At 41.2% G+C, this 27,703-nt stretch overlaps 1 protein-coding gene and 1 long non-coding RNA gene across 2 annotated transcripts in view; both read right to left on the reverse strand.

Moving 5' to 3' along the window:
* Nucleotides 1–12,139, reverse strand: part of ERGIC1 (endoplasmic reticulum-golgi intermediate compartment 1) — a 42,432-nt gene extending 30,293 nt beyond the window's left edge. Inside the window, exons 1-3 of the mRNA XM_026858538.1 lie at nucleotides 12,103–12,139; nucleotides 10,228–10,306; nucleotides 5,865–5,926 (exon numbers count right to left, since the gene is read on the reverse strand). Coding sequence (XP_026714339.1) covers nucleotides 5,865–5,926; nucleotides 10,228–10,306; nucleotides 12,103–12,139 — 178 coding nt within the window. The remainder of the gene's footprint in view (nucleotides 1–5,864; nucleotides 5,927–10,227; nucleotides 10,307–12,102) is intronic.
* Nucleotides 12,140–25,943: 13,804 nt separating this feature from the next.
* Nucleotides 25,944–27,624, reverse strand: LOC113485285. The gene is made up of 2 exons (XR_003399390.1): nucleotides 27,330–27,624; nucleotides 25,944–26,796 (listed from the first exon to the last, which is right to left on the reverse strand). It is a non-coding gene; the product is annotated as an uncharacterized LOC113485285 (long non-coding RNA).
* Nucleotides 27,625–27,703: the final 79 nt, after the last annotated feature.

Raw genomic sequence — 27,703 nt, forward strand, 5'->3', positions numbered from 1 at the left:
ATACCCAAGTTCACCATGAATCACTGAACGAAAGGGTAAACCAGGAAATGTCATGTGACAACAGTACAATCTCGCTCACCCCTCGATCCCAGCAGAGTTGCAATGACCAAGCACTCTTTGGAAATGACCCTTTACCATAGTCACTAATTAGGATTGAGAAATACATAAGAAAAACCCTGTTCCTCAACTTTATTCCAGATGACCTACACAGTCTGAATACCCATTCCTTCAGGAAATTCAAGCAACAACTGGCTGGGTAGCAATTTTATCATACAATTGCGCCTGTCCGAAATCCCTTGGTAAAGAATGTGAGAAGCAAGGGAAGGAAAGAGGAGGTACTTAAGGCAAATACCAAGACAGACCCTTGAGTGACCTAAAGTCTTGTGTCTCATTCTTCAGATTAGTCAGTTTATAGTTCTGAGGAAAGAGAAATGCGTTGCTTCCCCTTCCTCATCAGAATAATTTCAAGGGTGGATTAATTTAATGACCCTCTGAAAAGCGCAAAGGATTAAAAGAAATGCCAAAAAATCCATTAGCTAGGATGAAGAGAGAAAAGGGAAAAACAAAGTTAAAGACCAGTAGGAAAATGGGAAGCAAGAGAGGATATTCATTTCTAAAGAGAAACCTCAGACGGTTGGTTACACAGTTGCTTCCAAGTCTTGGCTGTCAAGACACAGAAGAACAACACTGCTGTAACGCAGCTAAGCCATTGGCACAGTACACCCTGCAGCGTGGGGGAAGAAAAAGGTCTACTTAAAGCACAGCAGCAAATCCTTACGAGAATATATACACCTACATAAGAGCACAAAACCAGTAACCTAGGCACAAGGCTAGTTGATCCAGTGTTTCTTACTGTTAATCACTGAACAGTAGAGACACAAGATCTCTGATCTTTGGCAGGATTCAGTGGAGAGCGTGTGACATAGAGACAACCCTTTCTTCTTTAATTGCTTCCCATATTCCTCTCTGCTCATTATCATCCTGCAAAGGCTTGCCACAGCATCAGCTAGACCTCTCTGCTCTCCAGCACTTTTATGCAAGCAAGTAGTACTACTAACTGTAAATTCTCCCTCGGAGCTTTCTCTCTCTTCCAATTTTTTCAACTTTCTTCTCTGCCATTTATATCATCAAATTATCTTGTCCTTTTCCAGTATACAAAGTATTTGCTCGCTCAAGTCCATCTTGCAATTCAGCTCTTGCAGTGAAGGATTGTGACAATACTTATCAAATACAGTAAAATTCCACTAACCTATATCTAAAAAACCCTGCAAGAATGCCCTGAAACACCTGGGAGGGACTGACTTTCAAAGCTCCTCAATGCTTTTGACAGTCTTCAAACTGTGTTGTCAGTTTTGAACCTGTAAAAGAGATTACTAAGGGTGGACATGAGAGAGGTATATAAAATCATGAGCAGCATGAAGGAGATGAATGGGGAACAACCATTCACTGTCTCTTCCAGTATAGGAATGGGAGGGAAGGGGGAAGTTAAAAACAAGAGGTTTTCCTTTACACAACACTTAACTAAATTCTGAAAATTCTTGACTGTGGGTGCTGAGAATGCTTAAAAAAAAAAAAAAATCCTAAGATTTCAAAAAGGAATCATACATGCCCTGCAGAAGAAATCCATTGAGGGCTACCAAACTCAAAACAACCACCTCTAGCTCAGAAAGTTCAGAACTGTCTGACAAAGCGTTTAACCTGTCCTCATGCTCTATATCAGGCATCTGCTGCTGACCACTCCTGGCAAGAGGACACCAGACTATACGGACATTTGCACTGACCTAGCTAGCATGTTAAACTCTTCTTGTACACACACATTTTCAGAGCAGGGGGTTGTCTTTGGCATGAGACTTAAGTGAAAGTCTGATGTGTTAAAACTGTCTCTAGAGACAACGTTTTTTCAGACGCAGAACGTAAGCTCCTCTCCTTAGCGTAGAGCTGCAGGCATATCTGATGTTCCCAGCATAAGAATTTATGCACACAGTGCTTCAGCTACTTGTTTCATAGTGAAGGCCTTTACTCGCTTCCATGCAAATGTGCAGTTCCTGCCACCCACATTTGACAACTCTATTATATTTGAAAAAGTAGATTAAAGGGTAGGATCAGACAGAATAAAACAATTCATGCATAAAGCTGAGCTTAACTGCAAGCACTGCGATGTTCCCACAGAGCTCGAAGGACCATTCAAGACAGGTTTCTTAAAACTCTAACATAGTAACACGATCGATATATGAAAGGTTGCTGGTGTTAGGCACAGTGAAACACGCTGCTGTTGGCTAATCAGTAATCCCAAAAGGATAGGAAATTCTGCCAAGGTTTTTTCCTACGCTAGCTTCGACAACCTAACCTTTTTGTACATATGCCTTCTGATGCATACCCCGTCTATGTACATTCCTGAATCTTCCTCCCCACCCCACAAGAAATGAAAGAAACGCAAAGTGTTTAACACATCATACAGACTGAGAACGTGGGTCCATGTCTATATTAAGGCATAAAATTAATAGTATTTATTATTCAATGGAGCAAACTGCTATGAAGTGCAAGGAACAGGTCTTGTTACAGATGCCATGTGAATCATAACTTTGATATTTCCTGATGTGTATTTAAAACTCCAGCCTCCAAACAGCAGAGTATTTCTGGATAACATTACCATGTGTGCATACAACATGTGCATGCAAACTATGTATCCACACTGACTGTTAAATAGCAGAATTGCTACAGCAGCTGTCTGAGTTGCAAGCCCCTCTCTCAAGAAGTCAGACTGCTCCTGTCCAGCCAGATGCCAACTGTCAGCCAGCCAGGGCATGTGCTGCTGCTGCCTACATACCCAAACATGGCCAAGTTGTCACCACGTTAGTCAGGTCTGTTAGAATGGCCGTGTACTGGCAGCACAGACACACTACACAGGGGTGGGAAGGCCTGCAAAGACTGGCACAAGCATCTGGTGGAAAAGGGACAACAACGGCATGACTGGCTGAGTGGTATAGGGATTGCAATGCTGCCTGAAAGAAGAGATTTTTATTGAGAAGAAGGAATTACTAACTTTAGCACACTTTTCAGAGAAGTCCACAGCAGTGGGTATGTTGTTCTATACAAACGTCACTCTTGTAAACAGCCGTGGAATGGTTTTGGTTCCTTCATTCCTACTAACTTTTCGTAACCAGAAGGGTTGCTACACAGATGTGATATATCTTGTATGTTGTGGTCACCGCAACTTTTGAATTTACAAAACCATACATAATAGAAAGCGTCAATAACCCTCTAGTTGGCTTCTGAACTTGCTTGCATTTGAGATCTCCTGCTCTCCTCTATCAAAACACCCTAACATTTACTCTCTCTGAGCTGCTTCTTTCCTAGAAGAGTTGGCCACTTTAGCCCTGGTGGTCAGAAGCAGATCTAATATTTTCCATCATTTCTGTAATCTGATCTCTGCCTTCTTCCCTAATAAACCTTCAACTTTAAAAAAAAATGCCTTTTCACAGTCCCAAATCAACTGTAGGAATCCTGCAGTACATTCATTCATATTCCAGAAAGCCTTCAGCACCAGAAGTGATACTGAAATAAAGTTTCAGCAGAAATCATGTGGGAAGAGCCTAAATGAATAGTTGGCTACTATGGGCTATTTTGTATCTGCTCTGTAAAACTTGGAGAACTTAAAGAAAGCTGAAATACAGTTGCATCCATAGTCATTTCACTATTTATTAGACACTAAAAGACTTAAGAGGCAGAACCTTCCCCTACCCTCAAGCCCCCCAGTGTTATTACAAGCTGACTTCCCTAAAGCATTCATCACAAAATCATGCAACCTTCCCAGGCTTCAAACTGGCATGGCAATGGGCTGGTCCTGTTCATGGCCTCCTACAACATGCAAGATGACTGGCTTTCAAATTACAAGTCACAGGCTTGGTCAGACAGAAAGCCCATTAGGAAAGCTGCACACAAGATCCTCACAGGCAAAGCCACCACAGTTCACTGGCTGCCTGCGTGGTTCAAAAGCTTATATCAGCCTGTCTAAAACACTCTGACAAAAAGAAGCAGAACCAGTTAGAGAAGAAAATCAAAGCCTGAGAAGCTGCAAATAACAATAGAGAGAAATAAGTCAGCTAATAATTTTAAGTAAGAGTCACAGCCTTCAAGCTTTCCCACAACAGACTTATCACTTGAGCTGTTTACTGCAGATCAGAAAGCCTAACACTGGATGGCCTTTGATGTTTTTTTTGTTTCTAAAACATACCCTTTTGCAGGTGATTCATAAGAAGACAAATTCTCAAAGGGAGCCCAGTTACAGTGTGGGAACTCTTAGTTTCCAAAACAGAGAGAAGGCAGGATCACTAACAAGTTCAAAGTGTTCTTTCAAAACACTAAATCTCATACGCCTCTTAAATTAGCCAACAGTTTTATTCAAGCCCTTTGTTCACAGTTTCAGCAAACCTAAAAGGGAGTCAACATACAAGTAATTCAGTGGTCAGGAGAACATGGAGGACAAGGACCCTCTGAAAGTAAATATTTAGATTAACGTGCTATCTTCACAGAAGCACAGAATAGTTGAGGCTGCCAGGGACCTCTCTGGAGGTCATCCCATTCAACTCCCCTGCTCAAAGCAGGGTCAGCTAAAGCAGGCTGCTCAGGGCCAGGTCTAGCTGTTTTGAGTATCTCCAAGGATGGAGACTCCACACCACCCTGGGTGACTGGTTCATCTTTGACAATCCTCACAGTAAGGAGTGAGGAGTTTCTTTAGCTCACAAAGGGCTTTCCTTTGTGTCCATTGATTCATTGGTACTGACTCAGTTCTATTTGATGCCTGCTGTCACCAAGGGATATGACATCACCCACATCAGCAATGACATACAAGGCTACTGACCCACCTACGAGAATGGATGAATGGAGCACAGCTACACGATCAAAGGAAGTCACTGTTCAATGGAACAGGAAAGCTGCATTAGGCACCTAATTACAGGCCTGGCAGGATCAACCTGATCAATGTTTACCCCTCTGCAAAGTGCGCTCACTGCACATAATTGTGTGAAACTGCATTACTCAGCCTACAACCTCCCTCAGGAGGAGGAAGGAAGGAAAAGAGGCCCAAGGCAAGAGATTTATATCAGCCAAAGTCTATGTATTGATACATGGGAGTGAGAGTGGATCATTATCGCTGGTTTTTGACCAAGCAATTTTTCTTCTTTAAAAGCATGACAAATAACAACGAAAAAAGATCTCTGCTCATTAGACCCACCTACATCAGCAGATTAATCCCCTGAGTATGTTGCGAGAGAATTAAGTGTTTCCCAGATCATCTTCACCACTGGACACTGCACATTGCCACCCACACAGATTCTTACTGATCCAGAACCTGGATTCCCTGCTTGCAGTAGTTTGGTTCCTCAAGTCTCTTCAGCAAGTGAACACCTGGATACACTAACTGTGAATGCAACTGTTACCAGATGCTTTTCACACGGACTGAGGGCATGCCTATCAGAGAGAGGTAAAAAAATCTGCAGTCATTCCCCCTGCCAGTATTTGGGGAGGACTTACAGCTTCTGTTCATAGGCATATACTAGCAAAAAGCTCCTTGGCTACTTCAGTAGCTAGCAGAGTGGGTATTTCAGCACTAGCTTTTAGGAGCTCCCTTTCATGACAACATATCTTTGCTACTTTTTGTTGTTGAGACTCTTGAATCCATGCAAACTACTCCACTGTCTAGTGCGACCTGACACACTGGGCAAAATGAGCTGTCTCAGCAACAAGGGATACACTTTCCAGTATTTAATACCCCTTTAAAAAAATTTCCTGGAGACAGAAAAGCCAAATGATTTTTAATTTTAGACCAGGGGTATGCAAGGACATCAAAAAGAAGTGTTACTTACTAATCGCCCCTGTGTAGGTTGGCTGTGTAAGGTCTTTTGGCACCTTCCTGTAGATGTCAAACCTGAAAGAGGAAAAGCAACAGCCATAAAACAGGTGGAACATTTTAATACATTTCATGTCCCCACAGGGATGAATGATGCTTAAGTTTTTCCATCCAGCTTTCCAACAACATTTTTTTTCAGTTTGCAGAAGGATATGAGTAGGAAAAACAAAACAAAAAAATCCTTTTTCTTTTGTACAATTATGTAACTGTGCTCCTTCTTGGCTCCAATTTCCAAAGTACTTCTTTCCGCCTCCCTCCGCCTTGCTGTCATGGATCTGTGCAATTTGAACTGAGAGAGATGCCAGGGAAGAAGTCATGCTGGACAAGTTTATAGACCACCGTAAAAGGAAAAGGATATCTACAGACTCCTGAATAAAGAGACCTGGCAAAAAACCAGTAAGACACAACCTATATTGTCCCTTGGAGTTTGCATCCTGCAATAGCCAGAAACTGACAGTACCAAAGTCAGAAATCAAGGTGTTGAGACAAGAAACCTGTCCTTGGACACTGGATATGCAAGAGAAATTAACCCCAGAAGTTTGCTACTCTGCCGGCAAAATTCAGTTTAATATTAGATTGTTGTTTTGATTCAGTCATATATCTTTTAATATCCATATGGCTCAGCTTTGCTATTTTAAACTCTCCATGGTTAAACTTTCACTGCCCTTATGATGTTAGCTGTATTATTTCCTACAACCTTGTGTTCCTGCACGTCCAGCCGCAATGCAGCTCTGACATCAGTTTTTCCACCACTCAATAAAAATTAATTAATGCATTAAAAACACACACACCCTAAAGAAGGAAGTGACTGGTTCTCCCCCAAATAGACTTTTTTTTGGCTATACCACAAGTGGGTGATATCTGATGCTTTTTCTAGCCCTGGAGAGGCATGAGAGACACCGGCTTCCAAATTCCAACTCTATATTGCACCAAGATGAAACACCCCCTTGTTTATTCAGTAGTTCTTACTACAGCAAATATTATACTAGAATTTAAAAACTAGATCATCTTTCTTTTCTTCACTCTTCATCTGTTGAGATCACTTATGACTTGGGAGGCACTCTGGCTAAACAGAACAGCATTTGCCTTGCATAAGATTAGGACATTGTTGATGTGTTTCATTCAAGAGCTGAAGCCAGAGAAAGGAAGGGTAAGAGAGGGAATGAGAGCAGGTATAAAGATAGTTCACCTGCCCAGCTCAAGTCCTGAACAAGCTATGTAATCACCTAACCATTCCAACAATCCACTGCGATACACTTGACAGAGCATGCTGCACAGAATGCACATGGAGCTTTATGCTTTTATGACTATTCACTGCCATCTTCTAAAGATTTTAGTAATATCCCCGAACCAAACAGTCCATTTATGGCTCTCCAGCTGCCCTGAGAACATCTGGAAAGTGCTGTTTACATTCTTTCCACATACACCAAAGCAACAGCAGCAGCAGATGGTAAAGCAACCCAGAGTAGCTGATGACATCACGGTCTCACAGGCAGAGGAAGTAGCTGATCATTCCTGCTCACAGCCCATTAAATGTTGAAAGCTGGCGTCGACTCATCAGTCACAATGATAGATCAAAACAGCTAAAAAAACTAAGAGAGGAAAAAACGAGAGAGTGAGCGAGAGCACATGAACACACAAGAGCTGCTGAGTGTGAGTGAACAATTAGAAATAGGAAATAGCTCTATGCTGGATTCACTAAAAACAGCAGCATGTGGACACTATAAAAGGAAGTTTGTTCTTACAATGAGAAATATTTACTAATATTAAAATTATGACCCATCACAGGATAAAAAAAAAAAAAAGAAATCTAGCTTTTTTTAATATCTCAGTGGAAAGTGGCATAGCAGGGTTCTCTCCCCTCAGTGCATTTTAATCACAGAAATAACACCCAGACCCTATAAATTAAGGTTTACATGGTGTAGGTAAGCTAGCATTAGGCAAAGACAGACTTTATAGAAAGCGATCAATGGCTCTCAGCCACATTTATTACCTGTCTTTAAGTGCTTAAAAGGCAGTCCACCTTCTCTGTGCTGTTCTGCTTCCCATCTCTTCCACCACAGCATTCATCCTCTCTTCTACTACCATGAAACACAACTAAAATGGGCTTTAAGCAAGTCTCTGGATCTGATTTGCCGGGAGTTCTGAGAACTCTTGGGTCTATACTTACAGGCTCAAGCCTTCCTGCAAGCACAGTACAGCACACTCCAACAGTTATCATATGAGGCTCTTAATGCAATTCAAGGGTCACTTAACGTATGAGCACAGTGAGTGTACATAGCTTGCTAGGCAAAGAACATCAGGCAAACAGCAGCTCAACCTTGAACTTTAGTCTAGAGGGACCATACAAGAAGAGTACAGAAAAACCCAGGAGAAATGACTAAAGCTTTAGTGGCTTTGTTTTGTAAAATTAATACATTTTTAGATAAGGGCAGACACTATGGAGTAACACAATCCAGACTCGACAACATATGCAAAAGAGGCAATGAGAGCAGACTGGATGGTAGGGAGGAAGGAGGATGTTAGGGATGAACACAGAAGCTTGAAGGATGACATCCAGAACCTCACTCAAGAAGCAGAAGTGAAGGCAAGCAGGGGAGGTGTATTTAAGCTTGCAGAAAGATGCTGAAATGATCACAACTAACATTAACAGCAAGCGAATGGAAAAAGGCAAGTTTGGAGTAAGAGATGAACACTGCCGGCTAGATTTTGCTCACTGACACGATACCAGTAAGTCCAAGAGACTACCAAGCCAAAAGAAAAAGGACTGTCTCTGTGCAAGTATCCTGGAAGAACATTCATTTGCTTGGAAAACACATGCTCCAGACTGGGAGGGTTTATACTTTGGCAAAGGAACAATACACTTCAGGGTACCAAGTATGTTTGTGAGACACCGGAGAGAAGAAATCCCTGCAATAAGTAGAGGATAGAACCCCAAAGAAGGCCTCATTAATTACATGTAATTATAATAAATAAGTAAATCAATCCGTGAACTCGACAAGAGTTACTGTAATAGGAGACCCTAAGCCCCAAGAAATCAGAGATTTGTGAAAGCCATAGCTCCTATCAGACCTAAGGTTTAAAAATATGATTTACATGTAGACTCCACTAGACAAACCCTTATCCTTTTGCCACTGGCTTCTTGCCCATGTCAGAGCTCAAAGCAATTTCAAGGGATCACTTACACCATCCTTGGAGGAGAAAAGAATAAGGATTAGACATCACAGATGATTTGTAGCTATGAGGGAGGAGGCCATGGAGTTGTATGTATGGTAAAGGGGAACAGGTTTTACTTGCCCTCAGGTCAATGTTCCTGCAAGCACCTGCAGTAAAAATTCCAGTAAACCTCCAGGTTCCTGAGGCATTGGGTCACTTAGAAGAGTATTTGTACCCTGGGAACAGAGAGGAACCTCGTGCTCTGTATATTGCAAAAGCTGCCTTACAAATTTCTGATACTGGCACATTCAAAGCAGTGGAAAATATTACTAAGACTGGAGGAAGACTGGATGCTCAGAAAGGTTATACAGGCCAACTCATAACACAGTGAGACACACTGTACTACACTGTGAATACCCACTTTGATAGTCCTGTAGTCATCTCCTAAACAACCATGAGAAACCAGGGTGTATGTTTACAGCATATTCACTGCCTCACAGTAACTGCGCTAAGTGAACTCTCTTAACCTGCAGTACTGTGCAGCAGTTTACTCTGCTTTCACACAAGGATACATTACTTTACACTTAGAAAGCATGCACACATACAGTTTCCACAGGACAGCCAGCACATCATTTATATATAGCTTTTGGCAACTTTTTTCCTTCGCTCAGAAAGGCAAGACTTGTAAGATGAAGTAATATCTTTGAGTTAATCAACGGACATAGATGCAGAGTGGAAACAACAAACTTTCTGCTAGGAAAGTTCTTCCTCCAGGTCATATGTATCCTCATAAAGGTAAGACTGGACCTTGCAACACCAGAGTATGAGACTAAAGATAGAACCAGGCTGTCATCAAGATAACGAAATAATTTCCTGATACATCTAGAGTATCTATTGTAATTTCTTTCAATGAAGATCATGGCTGCAAACAAAGAAATAAAAAAGGGTGTTTGGCAATGTCAGAGTTTTGCAGGAACCAAAATTCACAACTAGCATGAGGGAATGCTACAATACTTTTTTCTCAATCCAGTGCTGAAAGGACATAACAAAAAAAATTTTCTCACCTTCCTGACAGGAATGTCAACAAACTCATAAAACATCGTTGTAAAGAGCAGCAGCACAAGGATCATTCCTAAATAGGTTCAAACAGGGAATTCACAAACCTTAGCAAGATCTGAGTCAGAATTCCAGCTGCCTGGTGGACAGGTGTGCAACAGTCCTCGCAGAAATAGCATGTTTGGTCTCATCTTATTGCAGTTGGACAAGTGCACAGTGAGGTAAAATTGCAGATGGGTGGGTACACCTCTGTGGAGCCAAACAAAAGGATGGCAGATTTCAAGTGCCAGTAAGTATTCGGACTTCAAAAGCTGTATTTAGACTAATATGGGCTGTTGCTATTCAAAATCTTTTTCTTCAGACAGAAGCATATGCTCTTCATGTTCACTTTTCAGGATCTCCTAGAGCCACAGAAAGCAACAAAGTGTTTAACAAGCCAGAGCCAGGGGCAGTAGTGCTCATCTGAGTGAGATAGCCACAAATAATCACGTCCAAGGCTGGCTATGCAGAGGCAATGGTGGGTCAAACCCAACAGAAGGAACAAGTTGACATCATCAGCCCCAGGGTTATTCCTGACTTTCCTTTCAAATCTGTCTAATCGACAGGGCAAGATGGGTGACAGAGAGGGCAATAAATATCTACTCAAACACTGCACTTTTTTCTAGAGTCGATACTTCAAATGCCTGCCCTGAGAATGGGGATGAGCTCACTCCCTCAGCAGGAGCTGCTACGGGCAGGGCTTCCTGCCAGGGCATGCTTTATATACACCTGAACAGTTTCAGGGCTGAATCTGAAATATTTCAGGAAATGAAGTAATAAATACATTATTTCACTGAAGATTATCACCCCTCCGAAAAGAGAAATCCTCTCTGACATCTTTGGAGTCTGAAAAGAGCTTCAATAAAATACTACAGAAACATCTCTGTAAAATGCTGTTAACTTTTTCATGAGCAAGAAGCAAAGAACTTGACGCAATCAAAAAAAAAAAAAAAAATACTTGGAAGCAGAACTAACCAGACAGTGGTTAAATCTGAATGTCTTGTAGCAAAGGGAAACTGATACTTAAAGGAGTTCATGTCAGAGAAAGAAGAACATTCATTCCTCCTTCAGTTTACAGCATTTATTGAACCCCTCAAGCATGCCCACCCCTCCCTGGCACAACCAAAGGAGCAGTGCACTGGCCATGTCACCTGGGGAAGACATTCAGAGCACAGCTTATAAATCTCCCTACACTACTGACTCACTGCATGGAGTCTTTGTACAGAGCAGATGATTTAGTTCTGTCTGTGGAGCACTGAAACACAACTCTGGGGCAAGCAGCAGTGCCATGTTTTCACTCACCCTTCTGCAAGGTCTGGTTTTACTGATTCAACTAAGGGGCAAGGAAAAGATTGTTCTAAAGCTCTCAGACTGTATTTTGGATTCCAGTTAATCAGCCAAGCAAAAGTGCAACACATTCACATGTGGCACTTTGCTACAGAAGAGAACTCGGCCACCGTAAAATCAGCAACCAACAGATTAATTTTCATGCCTTTTCACTCCTCAGATGATTCAGAAATTTAATTTTAATGCTCACAGACAGGGGAAAAACATTTTTGTTCTTCAGATAGATTATGTTTTTCCCCAGAAGAACTGAATATTTAAACAGTAGTCTTCTTTTGAAGCATACTGGCTCTATCGTAGGTACTTCTACAGCACGTACTGAAAGGGGATGGTAGGTAGAGGACACAATCATTCATTACAGCAAATTACATTTCTGATGTCAAATGTGATTTAAAAAAATTTAAAAAATCGGTATCATGGCTGACATTCCACCTTTAGCAGGTCAATAGTGGTATAAATACATCATGTCATCTTGTCTTAGCAGCAAGGGTCCACGTCTGTGATTCACACAGAAGAATGTGGGTGTTGAAACAACACTTGATTCTCCACCTCCTGTATTAACCAGCTTTTAGAAGTGGCATCTGTTTTTCAGTAGATACCACATTTGAAGTTGAGGTCACTAATTCCTGGTGACATTACTCACTCTCAATAATGAGTCCAGTGCACAGTGAACAACTACTTTAATTGCATTATACATCAGTAGCTTTGAGATCTCTTTGAAAAAAGAGATGGCTTGGTGCTGCTGAACCAATTTGCTTCACTAACAACTAACTCGAAGTGACTTGCAAGAACAACACATTTAACAGAAGAAATGTAACTTCACTATTAAGTTAGCCAAACAACTGACAACTCCGCAGCAGATTTGACTAAACTATAGAAAGGGGAATTATTGAGTACAGATAGAAAAAGTTAACTATAAAATACTATACTATAAAGATTATGTTGTTACTGCAACAAGAAATTTAAAGAACTGTGGAGCCAGTGTTTGTATTCCAACATGCTGCATGCTGGAGACCCAGTACTGGACAAGTGCTCATTCATTACGAATGGGGGGCAGCATCTCCACCATAATCTACCAGATAACAGTCTATCAAAGAGAAAGAAAAGGGTGTGGGGGAGATGTCCCTAGTGTTTCCAAGATACAAGGGAAAACCCAGATAAGAAAAAGCCAATTGATGAAGCCTTGCAGCTCAAACTGTCCAAAATTACTTTTAGGGTTGGCAAAAACTCCATCCCTGATTGCTTCCATCTCAGGAAGAAGCACAACTGCTCTGAGAAATAGAGGGGCTACACATTGAAAGAGAGAAAGGCAAGGCATCTATGACACATAGAGGGGGACAGTTTGGCTGTCTGAAGAAATGCAGAATAATACGCCTTCCCAAGCTGAGATGGCCTCCTGGATCAACAAAAGCCCTGGTCATGTGCTCAAGTTTAATTCACAGCACAAAGGTACAAAAATAATAAATAACCCTGTCTTCAGCAGCAGCCAGCACTTCAGTGGGAGGCTGTGGGGCATCAATATGGGCTGTATCACTCAGATTTGTTGAGATTCCCTCTTCTCACACAATATCTACATATCTGCCATACATGCTAATTCACTCCCAAGATAGCCACCTAAGTCAGAAAGAAGGAATAAATCAGTCTTTTCAGAACCTTTTCAAAAACATGACTGTGTCACAGTAAAACCACTGACCCTCTGTACACCAAGAAAGCAAGTTCTAAAATCTGGCATACCAGCTAACATGGAATTTGTAGGCCAAGCACTCCGCTCTAAAAAGTGAAACAAAATTAGGCTAGCCTCTTAAGAACTATTTCATACAATAAATGTTTCCTTGCCACTGCACAGTTAAAGAGAAGTTTTCAAAACTTGTTTCCCCTTCTGCTTCTGTTCACGTTGCTGGTAATGCCCACAGCCAGTTTAACAGCAAGTAGCACAGCTCCTGCAAACTGGAGATACATTCAAGTGCCATACTGCTGCTGGGTTTTCCCATTTGTCAAGTTCTTCTTGCAAACCAAAGTGGATCAGAGTATGGCTGCAGGACTCAAATATCAAGAATTCGAGAAGGCATGATGTCAGTATTTCTCCACACACACCCCAAATCCTGACTAATGTAACAATGAGCTTGCCTGTTCCTTACAAAGTCCATTCTTATGTACTCACCAGTAAATGGAGTTACAACATGGAAGAGAGAATTTCTACCACTACACACTGTACTTGCTATGTTCAAGAAATACAACGACACAGAGGTATCCCATGCAAAGTAGACACATTAAATTTTAAGAAACTCATTCTTTAAAAAAAAGGTGGTCCTTATAAAGAAGAAGGGCTCTATTCATTAATTATACTGGATTTCTTTTTCAGGTGGGTAGGAAAATTGCTGCATGGTGCATTTCTAGGAACGTGCATTCATTCAAAACAATCCTGGACTGTTTTTGATGAAAACTACATGCACAATGGAAGGTACACAAAGAGCAAGGCAGCTGCCAAACACAACCTTGGGCAGTCAAGCCTATGCCAGCCTCCATTTCACCTTTGATAAGAGTCATCTTGAGGCAGCTTTGTCTGATAATAGGTTAGAAAACATCTAGTGTCTTCTCTTTGTTGAGAGTGTCTACCATTTAGACATTCTAAATAAATTCATTTTTAGGCCACATCTGTCTAAGTTACACCTGACTAATTACTTCATGTAGACATCAGTGAATCCAGCCAACTAACAATTTCTATTCAGCTGCCACTGAAGACACAAACCATCCTTAACTTTGAGAAGGATTAATTTTCCCTGGAGACAAGGACATAACCTTAGGATTTGTCACTCTACACACTTCTGTTCTCCCTGTTACTGTTTCCTATCTGCCTCCTCGAACATTTCTGTTACATTGCTGTATTACAGATATATGATTCAGAGAGCACTTTTAGTTGGCTCCCCACAGGAGCTATAGATCTGATGCAGAGACAGACAACCAGCTCTTCCCACAAGATTTGTACAACTGTATCTATTTTTAAGTTTGTCATTTCACAACAGAAGAGGTGCATTAGCAGTTCAGGAAACGAAGGCAGGTGTGAAGTGGGGAGAGGAGAATGAGCAACCTCAACCCCACTTCAGGAAAAATGTTTAAGTGCACCTGAAATGAGCTGGAACAATGGCTCTGAAGAGTTTTCAACCAGTCCATAGCATGGGCTACCACACAACTTTCTTTTCTTGTATTACTGCTGCTGCCACCTCTGGAAGAAGTAACCCCAGAGACAGCAGAAGAGTTTATGAACTATGATTCATTCAATACCTGCTGCTATTAAGGCTCTTAGCAGAGATACCACTTACAGTTGAGAATCCAGCAATTCACTTTGCATAGAATGCTTTATCATTTGTAAGAAGGACAAGGGAAGCAGGAAGACAGTCAATCCTGATAAATATAAACTGGATTAAGTCCATCTGACATTCATAGATGACTGCACAAGTAATAGACTCCATTTTCTCTCTCCAGGAAAACTTTAGCAGAGATTGGTGTTACAAAAGGGAGATCAGAATTTAATCACCATCTGTGTCTCAGAAGCTGTCTTCTGCCCCCCAAAATCCAGCTCCAAGTGTAGCTCGGAGGCAGAAGGAAAAAAAAAAAAAAGAAAAAGAAAAAAAAGGAGAAGAAAGAGGCCATACTGGATATCTTCTGTGTGAATTCATGGAATCAAAAGGAAGCTATGGAGACACTGTTGTCAGAGCAAGATCATTCAGGCTGGAGACTAATGGCAAAAGGGAAACGCCCTTCCTTAGTACCCAGTGGTATTTCTAGAGAAACCTTCCCACCAAAGACATTCTGGTTTGTGTCAGGGAGCATTTATAGCTTTGTGCTCTGCTGACTGCTCAGGTAAAGGTGTCCATCATCTAACCAAAGCTTAAGAATCAGAAGTACAAAGTGCTTCTGATACAAAGAGAAAACCTGCCTCCCCAACAGCTCAAGGTACTGCAGGGTCTGTGTTCACCAACTTGTTTTAGAGATTTCATGAAGCAATTCCAGCAAAACAGCTGGCTTACAGAGAGCACCCACTGGAACAGTGCACAGTAACTGGCACTCCCCATACTCCACAACACAAATATGAAGTAAAACAGATTCTGAGGCTGTAGCTACTAGACTAAGAAGGGAAGAAACTGCTGCCCCAGAAATTTATGTCTCAGTGCTTCTTTAATTGAGAAAGACATTTAAAAAAAAAAGAGATTACAAGGTGATAGAAAAAATTTAAAAAAAAAATCAAATCACTTAGCTAAGAGCTTGTTTAACAGGCAGCAACTGTTCCTCTGTTTCTTTGGGTCACTGCTCTCAAATAATGACTTTGGGACAATTCATCCCTGCTTTGTCTATAAAGCTGCTTTAACAGCCTTTGAAGGCTGGGCAGTAGGAGCAAGGCCAACCACACCAACTGAGCAGCACAAGCCATCAGGCACTCAGCCATAAGTAGCTTTTAACCTTTTCAGAAGCCATTTAACTCCAAATAAAAACAAGCAAGCTTATACTAGCCCTCACTCCACTAAATGCAGACAGGTACCTCTAAAACCAAGTGTACCTTTCTGGCTTTGTTCCTTCCTCTGAAGCCCATCAGACACTCACAGTAAGATCTTTAAAAGCAAAGCTGTTACTTTTGTATAATGGATAAATCTAAAAACACCAATTTAGTTTTCAAAGTGACTGCTCAAGCTGAGGGAAATGTAAAGGTAGAACAAACAGCACAGCTGAGTCAGGTTTGCACACACAGTGCTCTTTTGATTAACAAAAGACCATCTACTTAAAAAAATAAAAATAAAATCCCAGGCACCTGTTTGAAGTTGTTGAGGGGACTTTTATTGTTCACAGTTGTTAAAATCTTACCTACAACTACTGTGATGAAGACCAGAGAGAGAAAGATTAACCTCTTGTTGATTTTATTCAACAGTGTAACAGCGGGATGACTCCTAGGGTATGCAGAGATGGCCTGAAAGACCAGTTACCCCATTCCATGTGCCTAACAACAGCATATTTGAAATAATTGAAACAGTAAAGATGATGGCCCTGGAGAACAGTTAGTATCTGGGACGATGATAAAGGAACAAGTGGGCCAAGACTCCCCTCTGCCTAGTGACCCTGAGAGGGGTTTGACATCAGACTCCCCTAGGAGAGAAGAGACGAATAAGACAGCTGGGCAGGTGACACAGGAGACTACTCAGCAATTTTGTGGGCTGGATTATGTACCCCAGATGCTTGAAAGCTACTGCAAAAAAACAAGTCAGACCTGGTCTGACTAGCAGTTTGGAGCAAGTCCCTAAACTAGGAAAGCATGGGCTTGAGAGAAGATGCAACCCCTAAGAGAGCTGGAGACCTCTAATTGACAGAGAGAGGGAAGGTATCTGAACCACCATGTTCCCTCCAATATAATGTCAAAATGCAAGAGGGTCTCTTTCTCTCAGGGACACAGGAAAGAGCATTAAAATCAAACGACAAGATTTAAAGAGTAGAAGTTCCGTCTTTTGTTTTGTGGGAAACATCAAGAAAAGCATGTCTTTTTAAGTAAAACTTCTCTTACTTTACTCTAAAAAAGCAGTGACTCCCAACTCCCTATGCATTTTCAACTTCTTACAGTCCTTGCTGTGGCTGTGCTGGACAAAAATCCAGAATTTTATTCCACAGATCTATCAAAGAAGAATTTCTACACACCAGTAAATTCACTCCAACAGTCCAAAGGAAGTAGATGTGCCTTATTCTAAACACCTTCCTCTATACATTTAGGAAGCACTGCTTCTTCTATTGTTATGGAGAAATATTAGTTCAAGATTTCATTCTGAAATCCTTTCTTTAGATCATGCTGCTTTTCTTCCCATCCTAAGGCAAGCACGTGCTCTGACAACTCTGCAAGAACACAGCTCCTTAATAATCCAGCACAGATAAAAAGTAGTAACTCTTCTTCCAACAGACTAGGTGAAATCTACCACCCTGTATTACAGAGTGGGAAAACAATGGCAGAAAGTCAGCAGCAGGTGAAGAAAATTTTGACTGTATTTCATTCTGTGATTGTTCATTCTTTGTTTAAATTAAATTTCTGTGTTTCCTGTCTGCTGTCAGAGGAGAACATAATGTACAGAGCAGCTCAGGACAGCTTCTGGGACAGCCATGCTGCGATCCCACAGATGGGATTTAGCATTAGGAGCCAACAGACCTGAATTTTGTTCTGCTCCCAGTGCTGACTCACTGTAATTTTTGTTCCAGTCAATTAAATCTTTCCTCTTTGGCTTCTTCATTTTGCAGAGTGGCACCTGGTAAGATTTGCCCACCTTTCATCAAGCACATTTAAATCTACAGATTAAAAAGTGCAAATACATGAAATATTACTGACCAAAGTTCCAACTTGTTTGAACGTCTGTAGAAGGAAAGCTGCAGGAAGATGGGTTTATGAAAACAAACTGGATGCACTGCAAGAGCCAAACCTAGAGTGCATGTTTACAAGCAACTGATCAGAAATGGTTTTGTGAATTGGGATACAAACTTTGAAGCATGTGGAAAGTACAATAAGTGATTCTGGTAATCTCAGTTTCACATGGAAAGCAAACACTGAATATACAAATACCAAAGCTTGGCCCTGAATGTGAGTTTGAGATGCAGATACAGATTCAAAGCAGTACTAGTAAACTGATGCTTGTAAATACCAAGCAGTTATTAACACATTTCATAACATTAACAACTGCGTAACAGCAGATAATATACAAACATCATTAAGTAATCAGCTAGTCCTCCTTTACACACAATAGGATACTAACACACATACTGCAGAAGTTGAGTGTCAATGAACAAACTCTCACGGCTTCAAAACTGTTTAATCCTGAACTACTGTGAGCAAGCTGTGATATGTGCAGGACCAGACAAGGAGGTGGAGGGGCTAAAGTAGTTTTAAACTAGTTTATCTGTAGTGCAAGCAGGTGAAAAGCGCAATTTTTAAATTCTGTATGACTCACTTTTCACTCAAAACATCACACCAGTTTTCAAAGCATGATCATCCAAATATTTTTTTTTGACCTGCTGACTCTCCACACTTTTAAACCCAGGAGTGAAATGTAGGAATAGGTTTCCTTGCCAGCCAGCTCCTCCCTCTTAATTCTAGTTCCAAGAACATAATGAAACTAACAGAGGAAGTTTCTGAAACAAGGAGGAGTAATGAGAACAAGAAAACAAGGTTAGCCAGGAGGACTGTCATTAATTATATAATCCAGCCTTTGGGTAACTGTACATTTAGGGAAAGGGGCTGACAGAATGTCAGAAGCATCAGACCCTGCAGCATTATGTCATCTGGTCTGTCAGTTACTTAGCAGGTACAGGATTTGTATAGAAAAAAAACAAACCCATTTATTTCTAGGACAAAAGACTATGAATCCCCACAACACTTGCAGAAAGAGGGCACAAAAAAATAATACATCCTGCTCCTGTTTAAATTGATTTCTTTCCAAGGAGCCAGTTCTCCTGTTTTCTTCCTTCTGCCAGCCTCCCTGACTCCATTGTGCTGTCCTGCATAACACCTTTTCATCAGCTATGTTCAAAGTTTTTTGCTCTTTCAGTGCGTAAGAAGATTGTTCTCTATTGCCCAGGAATACACAGCAATTGCTATTGCTGAAATACACCAAAAGTGCAAATTATTTTAGGTGGCACTGAAGAATGGAAGAGAGGAAGCGGTCCATTACATTTTTTTCAAAATATAATGTTAGGCTCAAACATATTTCAAAGGAGGAGAGTATTTATAATCTCAAATACTCAATGGTGGAGTGTTGCCAGCAAGCATTTTATTTCCTTTTAGGCAGTGAAGCACGTGCGAAAATGAAGGATGGAAGAGAAAGGTATTTTTAATAAAGTGAGCAAACTACACTCTGCTTCATCAAAACAGGAGAAAAGCGTCATGAAGAAGAAAAAAATGTTCAAGTAAGGGGACTGGTATTTAAAGGCATCTAGCCCTTCACTGGACTGTAAGCAAGAGCAATTGTACTTCTGAGTGGTAGTACTGTATTCTGGAGATCAGAAAGAGGCAACGGAGGCAGAGAGAACGGGGAACACCATTAAACAGATATGGCTGCTCCCCAAACTAAGTAAATTGTTCAGATACTTGAAAGTCATAAGTAGACTGTAACCCTTCCTGTCCCGAAGCTTTCACCCCCTCAGGCTCAGAGATCCTTTCTCTTGCAGCTCCCCAGCACATCCCAGTGCCTCCCACTATCACATCTCCCAGACACTCCAGTGCCATCCTTCACCCCACCCCTCCTTTGTGAGTCCCCCAGTCCTGAACATTTCTCACTTTCCTAATCAAGACCTACCAGCTCAGGGTTCCTCTAGCTCCTGCCATGTTCCTTCAGCTCCATCATGCTGCCCACAGCTGCTGGTTCCCAGTATTGCCACTGCTACTGGCCTCAGTAGCCAACTCCTCAGCCCTCCACACTGACTCAAAGATACTGAACAAAATTCAGAGCTGGACTCTGATCTCCAAGAATTACCTACACACAACTTGGAGCATAACCACGACACAACTATGGAAAAAAAGAGTTGTACCATAGCCTCTCATAGCTTCTAGGAATCACATAACATTAAGATTCTGTCACTCCCTTGTACTGCTGAACACCTTGAAACAAGATCAAGTAAGATTAATTAAGCATCACAACATGTAAATTTTATTTGTGAAGGGTGCTTTCTGAAAGGTTTAAGTCCCAGTTGCAGTAGAACAGTACACAAATCAGAGATTTGTACCAAACAGCATGAACAAATATAACATCTGGGGAAGAAAAAAAAAGGGGTGGGGGATGTGTGAAGAGAACAGCTCCATCTTCCTATGGCTTCCCTCAAAAGCACACAGGTCAATCCATACCCTACTGCATAACAGATTTCTTCATATCAATAAGGGAAACTCCTAGACATCTGTTAGGCTCACTATCTCATGCTGGACCACTCCAAGAAAACCATTTCAAGAAAAAACTGTTCAGCCACTGCTCTGTGAGTGAGCAAGCAAAGTCCCCTTGAAACAGATCAGTAACTGAGGCTCAGAAAGGGGTTGTTACTTGCCTGAAACGAGTTAATAGCAGAACCCTGACTTGAGAGAGTAGACAATAGCAGTCACTGCTACGTACACACAACGCCAAGCCTTCCTTCTAATTCAAAGCAATATCTATAGGACAAAAGCCATTCTTAATACACAAGATTTAGGGGCAAAAGCCATACCCTTTCCCAAAGCATCAAGCAGTGATTCAGATGTATTGTACTTTTTCTGTATGTAATCTTAAGAATAACCAGCTCAGGTTCTCCTATTTATATTCCAATCTAAGAAGATGAGAATTTATGTATGTGCTTCTACAACTCAGTCCTACTTTTTAGTTGCATATAACTGTATTACCTACAAGCAAGTACAACTCAATCATCTGGCTTCCAAGTGAAGTTCATGGTTTTGACTCAGTTTCCAAGAAACATCTGTATAGATGCTACCCCACCAGAAAAACATGACTGACACAGACCTAAGATAGAGCTGCAACCTGTAGCTGGGGACCAGGTTTACCCCTGTTTGTAAATCCAGATATAACTTGTTACAATCCAGCAGCCAGATTCAGATTTCAATTCAGTAGGGTCACATCTGATTTAGAGTGATGTGGAATCTGAGTAAGGCGCCAAGACTTTTCCTTTATCAGAAAATACAGTCATATGTACATTACTGGCTGCATTGGTGTTTTAGTGGGCTCTCCAACCCTGCTTTATTCACAGCACACAGTGGTCTACAGAGATGGACAGCAATTAGGAAGCCAAGTGATCTGCCTTAGGATATGACTGTTAAATAAATACTAAGCAACCATGACTGCCTGAAATCCTGTCAGCAGTAATACATTTTTGTCCATGTTAACATAGCATTTTGAAGGCTCTTCTATTAAATGCCCATCTTTCTGGCATCTCTGGATTAAACTAGATACATCTCATTTGGAAACATTCTTAAAAGGCAAATAAAAAAGCAAACACCCGAACACACACAATTCAAATGCAGTGAACTGCACTGTCCAACCAACTGCAGTCTTTACTTGTGTGTGTCTGCCACGATTGTTACTGAAATAATCATTTCAGTATCAGGAAGATTTTGTAGACCATGGCAAGACTGTGGTTAATTTTTTGGCAGAACAAGTTTTCCATTTTGGGGGCAGCTGGCTCCATGCAGGAATACCTAGATAATACTTCAAGGCTTGTGCTTGGATACAAGACAAAAAATCTCAAATGATTCCACTATTTCTTCCTTCATTGCAAGACCATTCTTGTCGCTCCACCTCCACCATTTGAATTGTGTGCTTAAAAAATACACATGCACACTTCAAAATACAAGCTCAACAACTTCCACAGCTTCTCAGTCCACGCTGGTGGTATTGCTTCAACTCTGTTTATAGTGTGATTCAGTCATTTTCACAGGATGAACTATGATGGCATGAAGAAAGCATCTGTGTCATCAACAAGTGAACAAAGGAGGACAGTTAAAGTTCAGAAGAAACAATATAAAACTTTCCTACAAAACCAGACCCTAATACTTCTGTACTTACTCAGGACGTTTTCTACTCCAACTATATTTTAAGAGAAGTAATGCATTAGGGAGACTTAGGAAGAAACATTTACACATATACATGCTATATATAATCAGTTATTTGTGGCATAAACACCAGTAGACTCTCTCTGTACAACTCTGCTTGCCCATCTGGCTGCTGTGACTGCAGAATAATTTCTCAGGTGCCCTCAAAGGGCTATTGTTGAAACTGAGTTAGTCATGGTACTGCCTGGCACCAAAATCAACTTTGGTAATTACGTAAGGTGGCAGCAATACCACTTGGAAGGCTTGTTTACCAGCGACGTTGCACAATGTGAAGTGGAACACGCTTGCCAGACGTGGCTGCTGTTCAAGATGAAAATACTCTCGCAGAGTTACCAGGCTCTATGAAGCGGTCAGGTATCGCTTCAGTAGCTAGAGAGAAAAAGTGCACGTCCCTGCAAAGTGTAGAGAGGCAACTTTCTAACCAACACAGCTACTAGTTATAATGCAGCGTATAATGTTACAGCTACTAGTCATAAACATAATTTAGGAAGCCATGTCTACCAGCTCAATCACATACATGATTGAAGACTTTGAACAAAGTCATTGTACGAGTGGCAACATCATGGCTGTGGAAGTGAGCACGACCATGCACAGCTTAGTACAGAGCACATGCAAAGGTTTTTGATATGCCATTACCACGCACGAACCAGCTGGTACAGCTCATCTAATCAGGAGAAGCCGTATCAGTAGGCCTTAGCTGCTTATTCTTCTCTCTTGTCCTCCCAGCACTGTTTCAGCCAAGAACACACCTACCTGCTGCTATCACCCCCATGTATGTACCTTCTACAGGAGAGGCACCGTGAGTTCATTTGTTAAAGTAATTTCAGCAAGTAGTTCTGCCACATGAACTACTGTGTATTAATGCAGCTAGTTAAACAATGTGCTGGGAGAGAGCAAGCAGGTAGATGGAGTACAGAGCATCATGATGAGATGAGAAACACAGAGCTGGCTGAGACTCCAAATTAAAACTCCTGAGAAACATGTATATTTCCACTAACATTTGATACTTGTTAGGCAGTGCCAAAACATCACGTAGCCACCATTTCTGCCTAACAACTGTCAAGTGTTCAAACACAGGCTGAACAAATCCCATACAAGTTTAAGTGAGATTTGAGGGGTTACAGAAAGATTTTATGTCATGACGAGCAAAAACCTGTCAAAAGAAAAATGGTAGGATTATGAAAGACAGCTTTGCTTCTTCTTTTCTTAAGCCTGAAGACTAAAATAAAGCTATTTTCCTTAGGTTCACAAGCAAATGAGAAATTGTTGCTTAGTTTGAGAAAGATTTCTCTCCTGAGACTCCAAATTGCCTACAACTACCAGTTTGCCCTCACTAATCTGGTCAGGAATTGAAGGTGGACAAATAGACCTCCCTGATGTTGCTGAAGCAGTCTGTATCACTCATTTCGCAACTGTGCCAGGTCAGATGTCTCCAGCATCAGTTTGCCTATTAGCCAACACAACTCTTAGGTCTAAATTAAAACCAAACATACTGCCTCTCCTGAAAGCATTAACACTGGAAGTATGTCAGCTTTGGTTGATTAGACAATCTGATTTCAAAAAGACATACGGGAACTGAAGCAAAGACCTGCCCATGTCCCAAAACAACAAAAACGTTGTTTATATCTGAATCAGAGTACCCATGTAAAAAGTATCATTTATCACAGATGTGCCAAAGAACAGATGAGCGTGGGGGCCCATTGTACTGTGCACATGGAATAAGAGTCTTTGCTGCAAAGAACTTCCACTCTAAATCAGCATTTAAATCTAAATCCCTTCCAAGCCTGGCTCCTTTCCCATGACCTCCAAAATCCGGGTATAACATCCTGTTACTTCACTCAGGTTATCAAGCTGTAAAAAAAATCAAAACCAACAAAAAACCAAAACCAAGCAAAAAAAACCCCACCCTAATGAAAACATCGTGATAATTAATAATGGGTAATAAATTCTGAATTTCTCAGTTAAATGTAAAAATAAGGATTCACAGATATTTGCCGCTCTATGCCAAATACGTGGCCAGGACACAACTGAGAATTGCCCACAGAACAAAAACTTGATTTCAGAGTGGTGTATTTTAGTTTTTCTCAGTCTAATCAGCTAAAGCTACCAAAATAGTTCAGAAGTTTCAGTATCTGCTACAAACCCATCAGTAACTCTTTTACGCAAATAAGCAAATGTCAAGAAAAGACAACAGATTTGAGAGTACTTGCAGCAACGTTTCTCTCTACCACGTCCACATCCAGTGCACAGGAGTCACTTCATTTTTACTTCTATAATTCTCAACACCAGAGCAGTCTAACATCCAGCACTGGCATCCACTGCTGAAGCTAAGCTTCCCTGCTAACTAGATCCACACCATGTGAGAAAGCTTCTGGCCCACAATCACCATTCAAGATGACCCAGGCTTACAGTTTAATCTAATTATGATTTTAACCATCCACAGATGCTGCAAGTATGCAGGTGACACTGGGTCTTAAAGGCTCAAGGGGGGAAATACCCTTTCAGCTCCAGCGATAGAACTCAAAATCCCCAATCAAATAGGTATGAAGCTGCTTTGCTGACACAAGTTCTAACAAGCCAGGGGGAGAAGCAACAAGGAAAAAAAATCTGGCTCTCTCTTGCAGCCAAATAGCTTTTAAAAAATAAGAAAGAACCAGGCCTTCCGGAAATACAAACTGATTTAGTAGTTCTGTAGGAGGGCTGGTGTCTTGTGACATGCATTGAACAGACCTGTACTGAAGGCTCCAATCTGGAAGCTGAAAACTTGATTCCCTACCAACATCACAGCAGGACTGTAGAGATTAGTGAGAATGAAATGCTTTGAAAAATGAAGAGCATTAGGTAACTACTAAGCGTTATTAAAACCCTAAAGATACTTGGGACAGAATAATTATTATTCACTTGAAATTACTATGAAAATATTATTTTATTTATAAATTAAATGCATTTTATATTAGCAGAGGGAACAGAAGTCCTACAGGAAAAAGCTACTTCCATATCTGATACTAAGCAATATGCCTCAGATTCTGACCCATGGAGACACCTTCCAAGAAACATGTTTGAGCACTTTGGATTCTTCAGTCTGGGCAAATAGAAACCCGTAAGTCTAGGAAACAGGGAAAAGATTTAGTTACATGGATGGAAATGCTTTCTTTGACTTGGTGAAGAATAGAGATGTTTCTGGTCATGGGCTGTTTTCATTACTTCTCATTTGTGTCTCTATCTTCTCCAAATGACACTGGGGTAACCTATTCCTTTTGGAGCTATTTTGTGTGGAAATAGAACTTGAGTCTCAAACTTCTAGCTGGTCTACTATGCCCCTCTCTACAACTGATGTTAGCTGCCACTCTAAAACATCAAAAATTAAAGCTTTAAGTGAGGGGATGATACAACAAAAAAAGAACTTGCCTTCCCAAATGCCCTAGCAGAGCAGTTAAGAACAGTGATTTCTTCAGATGCATTAGCAACACAAACCTGTGAAATCTGCATCCTCCAGAAGAACACAGTGCCTTTCCACTTGGAACCTCTCAATTCTGGACTCTAGAAGATATGTAGGGGCAATTTTAAAAGTTTCTTATCAATCCAACCCTCTAATCATACACAGGCATAACACCCACTTTAAAGTATGTGCTAAAGACAGGGCGCCAAACCGTACCTGCCAAAGAGAACATCCAGTTGAAATCTCTGAAAGAAAAAACTTGCATTTTACATGATGAAGAACATCACCTCTTCATTCAGAAACTTACTACAGGTGATAACCTTATTTCTCTAAAAGCACTGTATTGTATGTTCTACAGTTGTCAGGAAGTAACTGTACATTTTTTTAAATGTATGCATCATACTTTACCTATGACAGTAAAATTTTCCAACCTCAGCAGATTTTGTTCCACTGACTGCACAATGAACAAAAACCACAACAGCTAAAAAATAGTCTCAAACCTTTGCAAAAATGTTCATCCTGAACTCTGTTCATGCTTCTAAAACAGGAAAGTGGTTTGCAGTGTGTAACAATAGATTCCCTGTACCTTTAAATATAAAGTTCTTGTTATCAACTGCAGTCTTAAAAATTCATCTGTGCAGAAAAGCTGAACTTCAGTAAGCTTACATTATTTGAGAAGGTGCTTTGAAGTGTCTATTTCTAATCCTCCAATCCCAATCACAAAGAAATTATTTGCAATTGTGAATCTTTAAAATGTAGATCTGAACTGATGCCTCTATGTTTTTGTAACTCATTAACAAAAACTCTGCAACTCAGCCTTTACTTAATGTCTGTTTCATTCCAAAGTGAAGTACTAGTGCTGTCCCTTAAGATGATTACCCTTGGTGAGCCAGTGTTTCCACATGCACATTCTGAGACCAAACAAAAATTACATTTTCAAAGACATCTGATAGAACATTTTCTTTATCTGCTATTACAAAGTGACAGCCACAACTCAGGATCCCTTACTGTTCATGTATTGTACAAGTCTGAAAATAGACGACAATAGGATTTGCAGCTGGCAGAATGTCTCCAAAGCTGAGAAGAATTTTTGTATCAAATTTTACACAAAAGCAGAAACAAGGCTCTGGGCCCCGGATCCCACATGATCCAGCAGATGCTGTTTCCAGTTTCAGCAAGTTTTCATTCAGAAGCAACTGCCTCCATGTTCAATAGTGCCCCATGGATCACAAACAAGATCCTGTTAGCCTGTATAAATGAGAGGCCTGATTTAGAATTACAGCAAAAATGCAATACACAAGTTTTGTTTGGGAGAACTAAAAACCTGCAGTACCACCATTTTCCCCTGTCATCTCAAAGGGACACAAATGTATGGTTCGTGGTGGTCCTACACGAGAAGCGCCAAGCAACCACCGCATCTCTCAATTTCCAAAAACATCTGCATTTTTTATTGTAATGTAAATGTTCTAGTAAAATCTACATGACAAAACTCATTAACGTGTCTTCCCCATGGCATCTATGAATTTGGAAAGTTCTAAATCTTTGGTTCAGGAATGGCTCAAAAAGAAAATGAATCCACAGTTGATATTTCATCCCCCTTTGAGTCAAAGGGGTCTTTTTCGCTACTGCTTTGGTATATGAAACCGACTGCTATGGCCTACGGGATGCAGGAATCCTGCAGAAAGGCCAAATCACACAACTCACACCTGCTCAAAATGCCCAAACCGAAGGTGGAGGCGAACATATTGTTTCCTAGCCAACAGATCCACGGCTTTGCTCACAGGTAGCCTCACCGTAACGAGTGACCTCCTAAAGCCGCTCTGGGAGGGAGCCCTGTGGAAGGAGAAGGGGCCCAGCCCCTTCCCCCCGACACCCGCCACGGTCACACGAGGCCCCGCTGCTCCACCCGTCCTGCCTGGGGGAGCTCGAAACTCCACACACCTCCTCTTCGCTTTGCACAACAGCATTATACAATAACAGCGGCTCGCTGGGCAGAGCCGCCCAATTTCCCACGTCCCTTCCCTGCCCAGACCTACTTCTTCCATCCATCCCTCCCTCTTTCCCTCCTCCCTCGGGTTTCACCTCGCCCGCAGCAGGGCACAGGCCCGGCCCTCGCCTGGCTGCTGCGGGGCGGCCTCGCACAGGCGGGTGCTCC

The sequence above is a fragment of the Athene cunicularia genome (assembly GCF_003259725.1).
Source record: "Athene cunicularia isolate RWA chromosome 13 unlocalized genomic scaffold, athCun1 chr13_part1, whole genome shotgun sequence".
Classification (NCBI taxonomy): domain Eukaryota; kingdom Metazoa; phylum Chordata; class Aves; order Strigiformes; family Strigidae; genus Athene; species Athene cunicularia.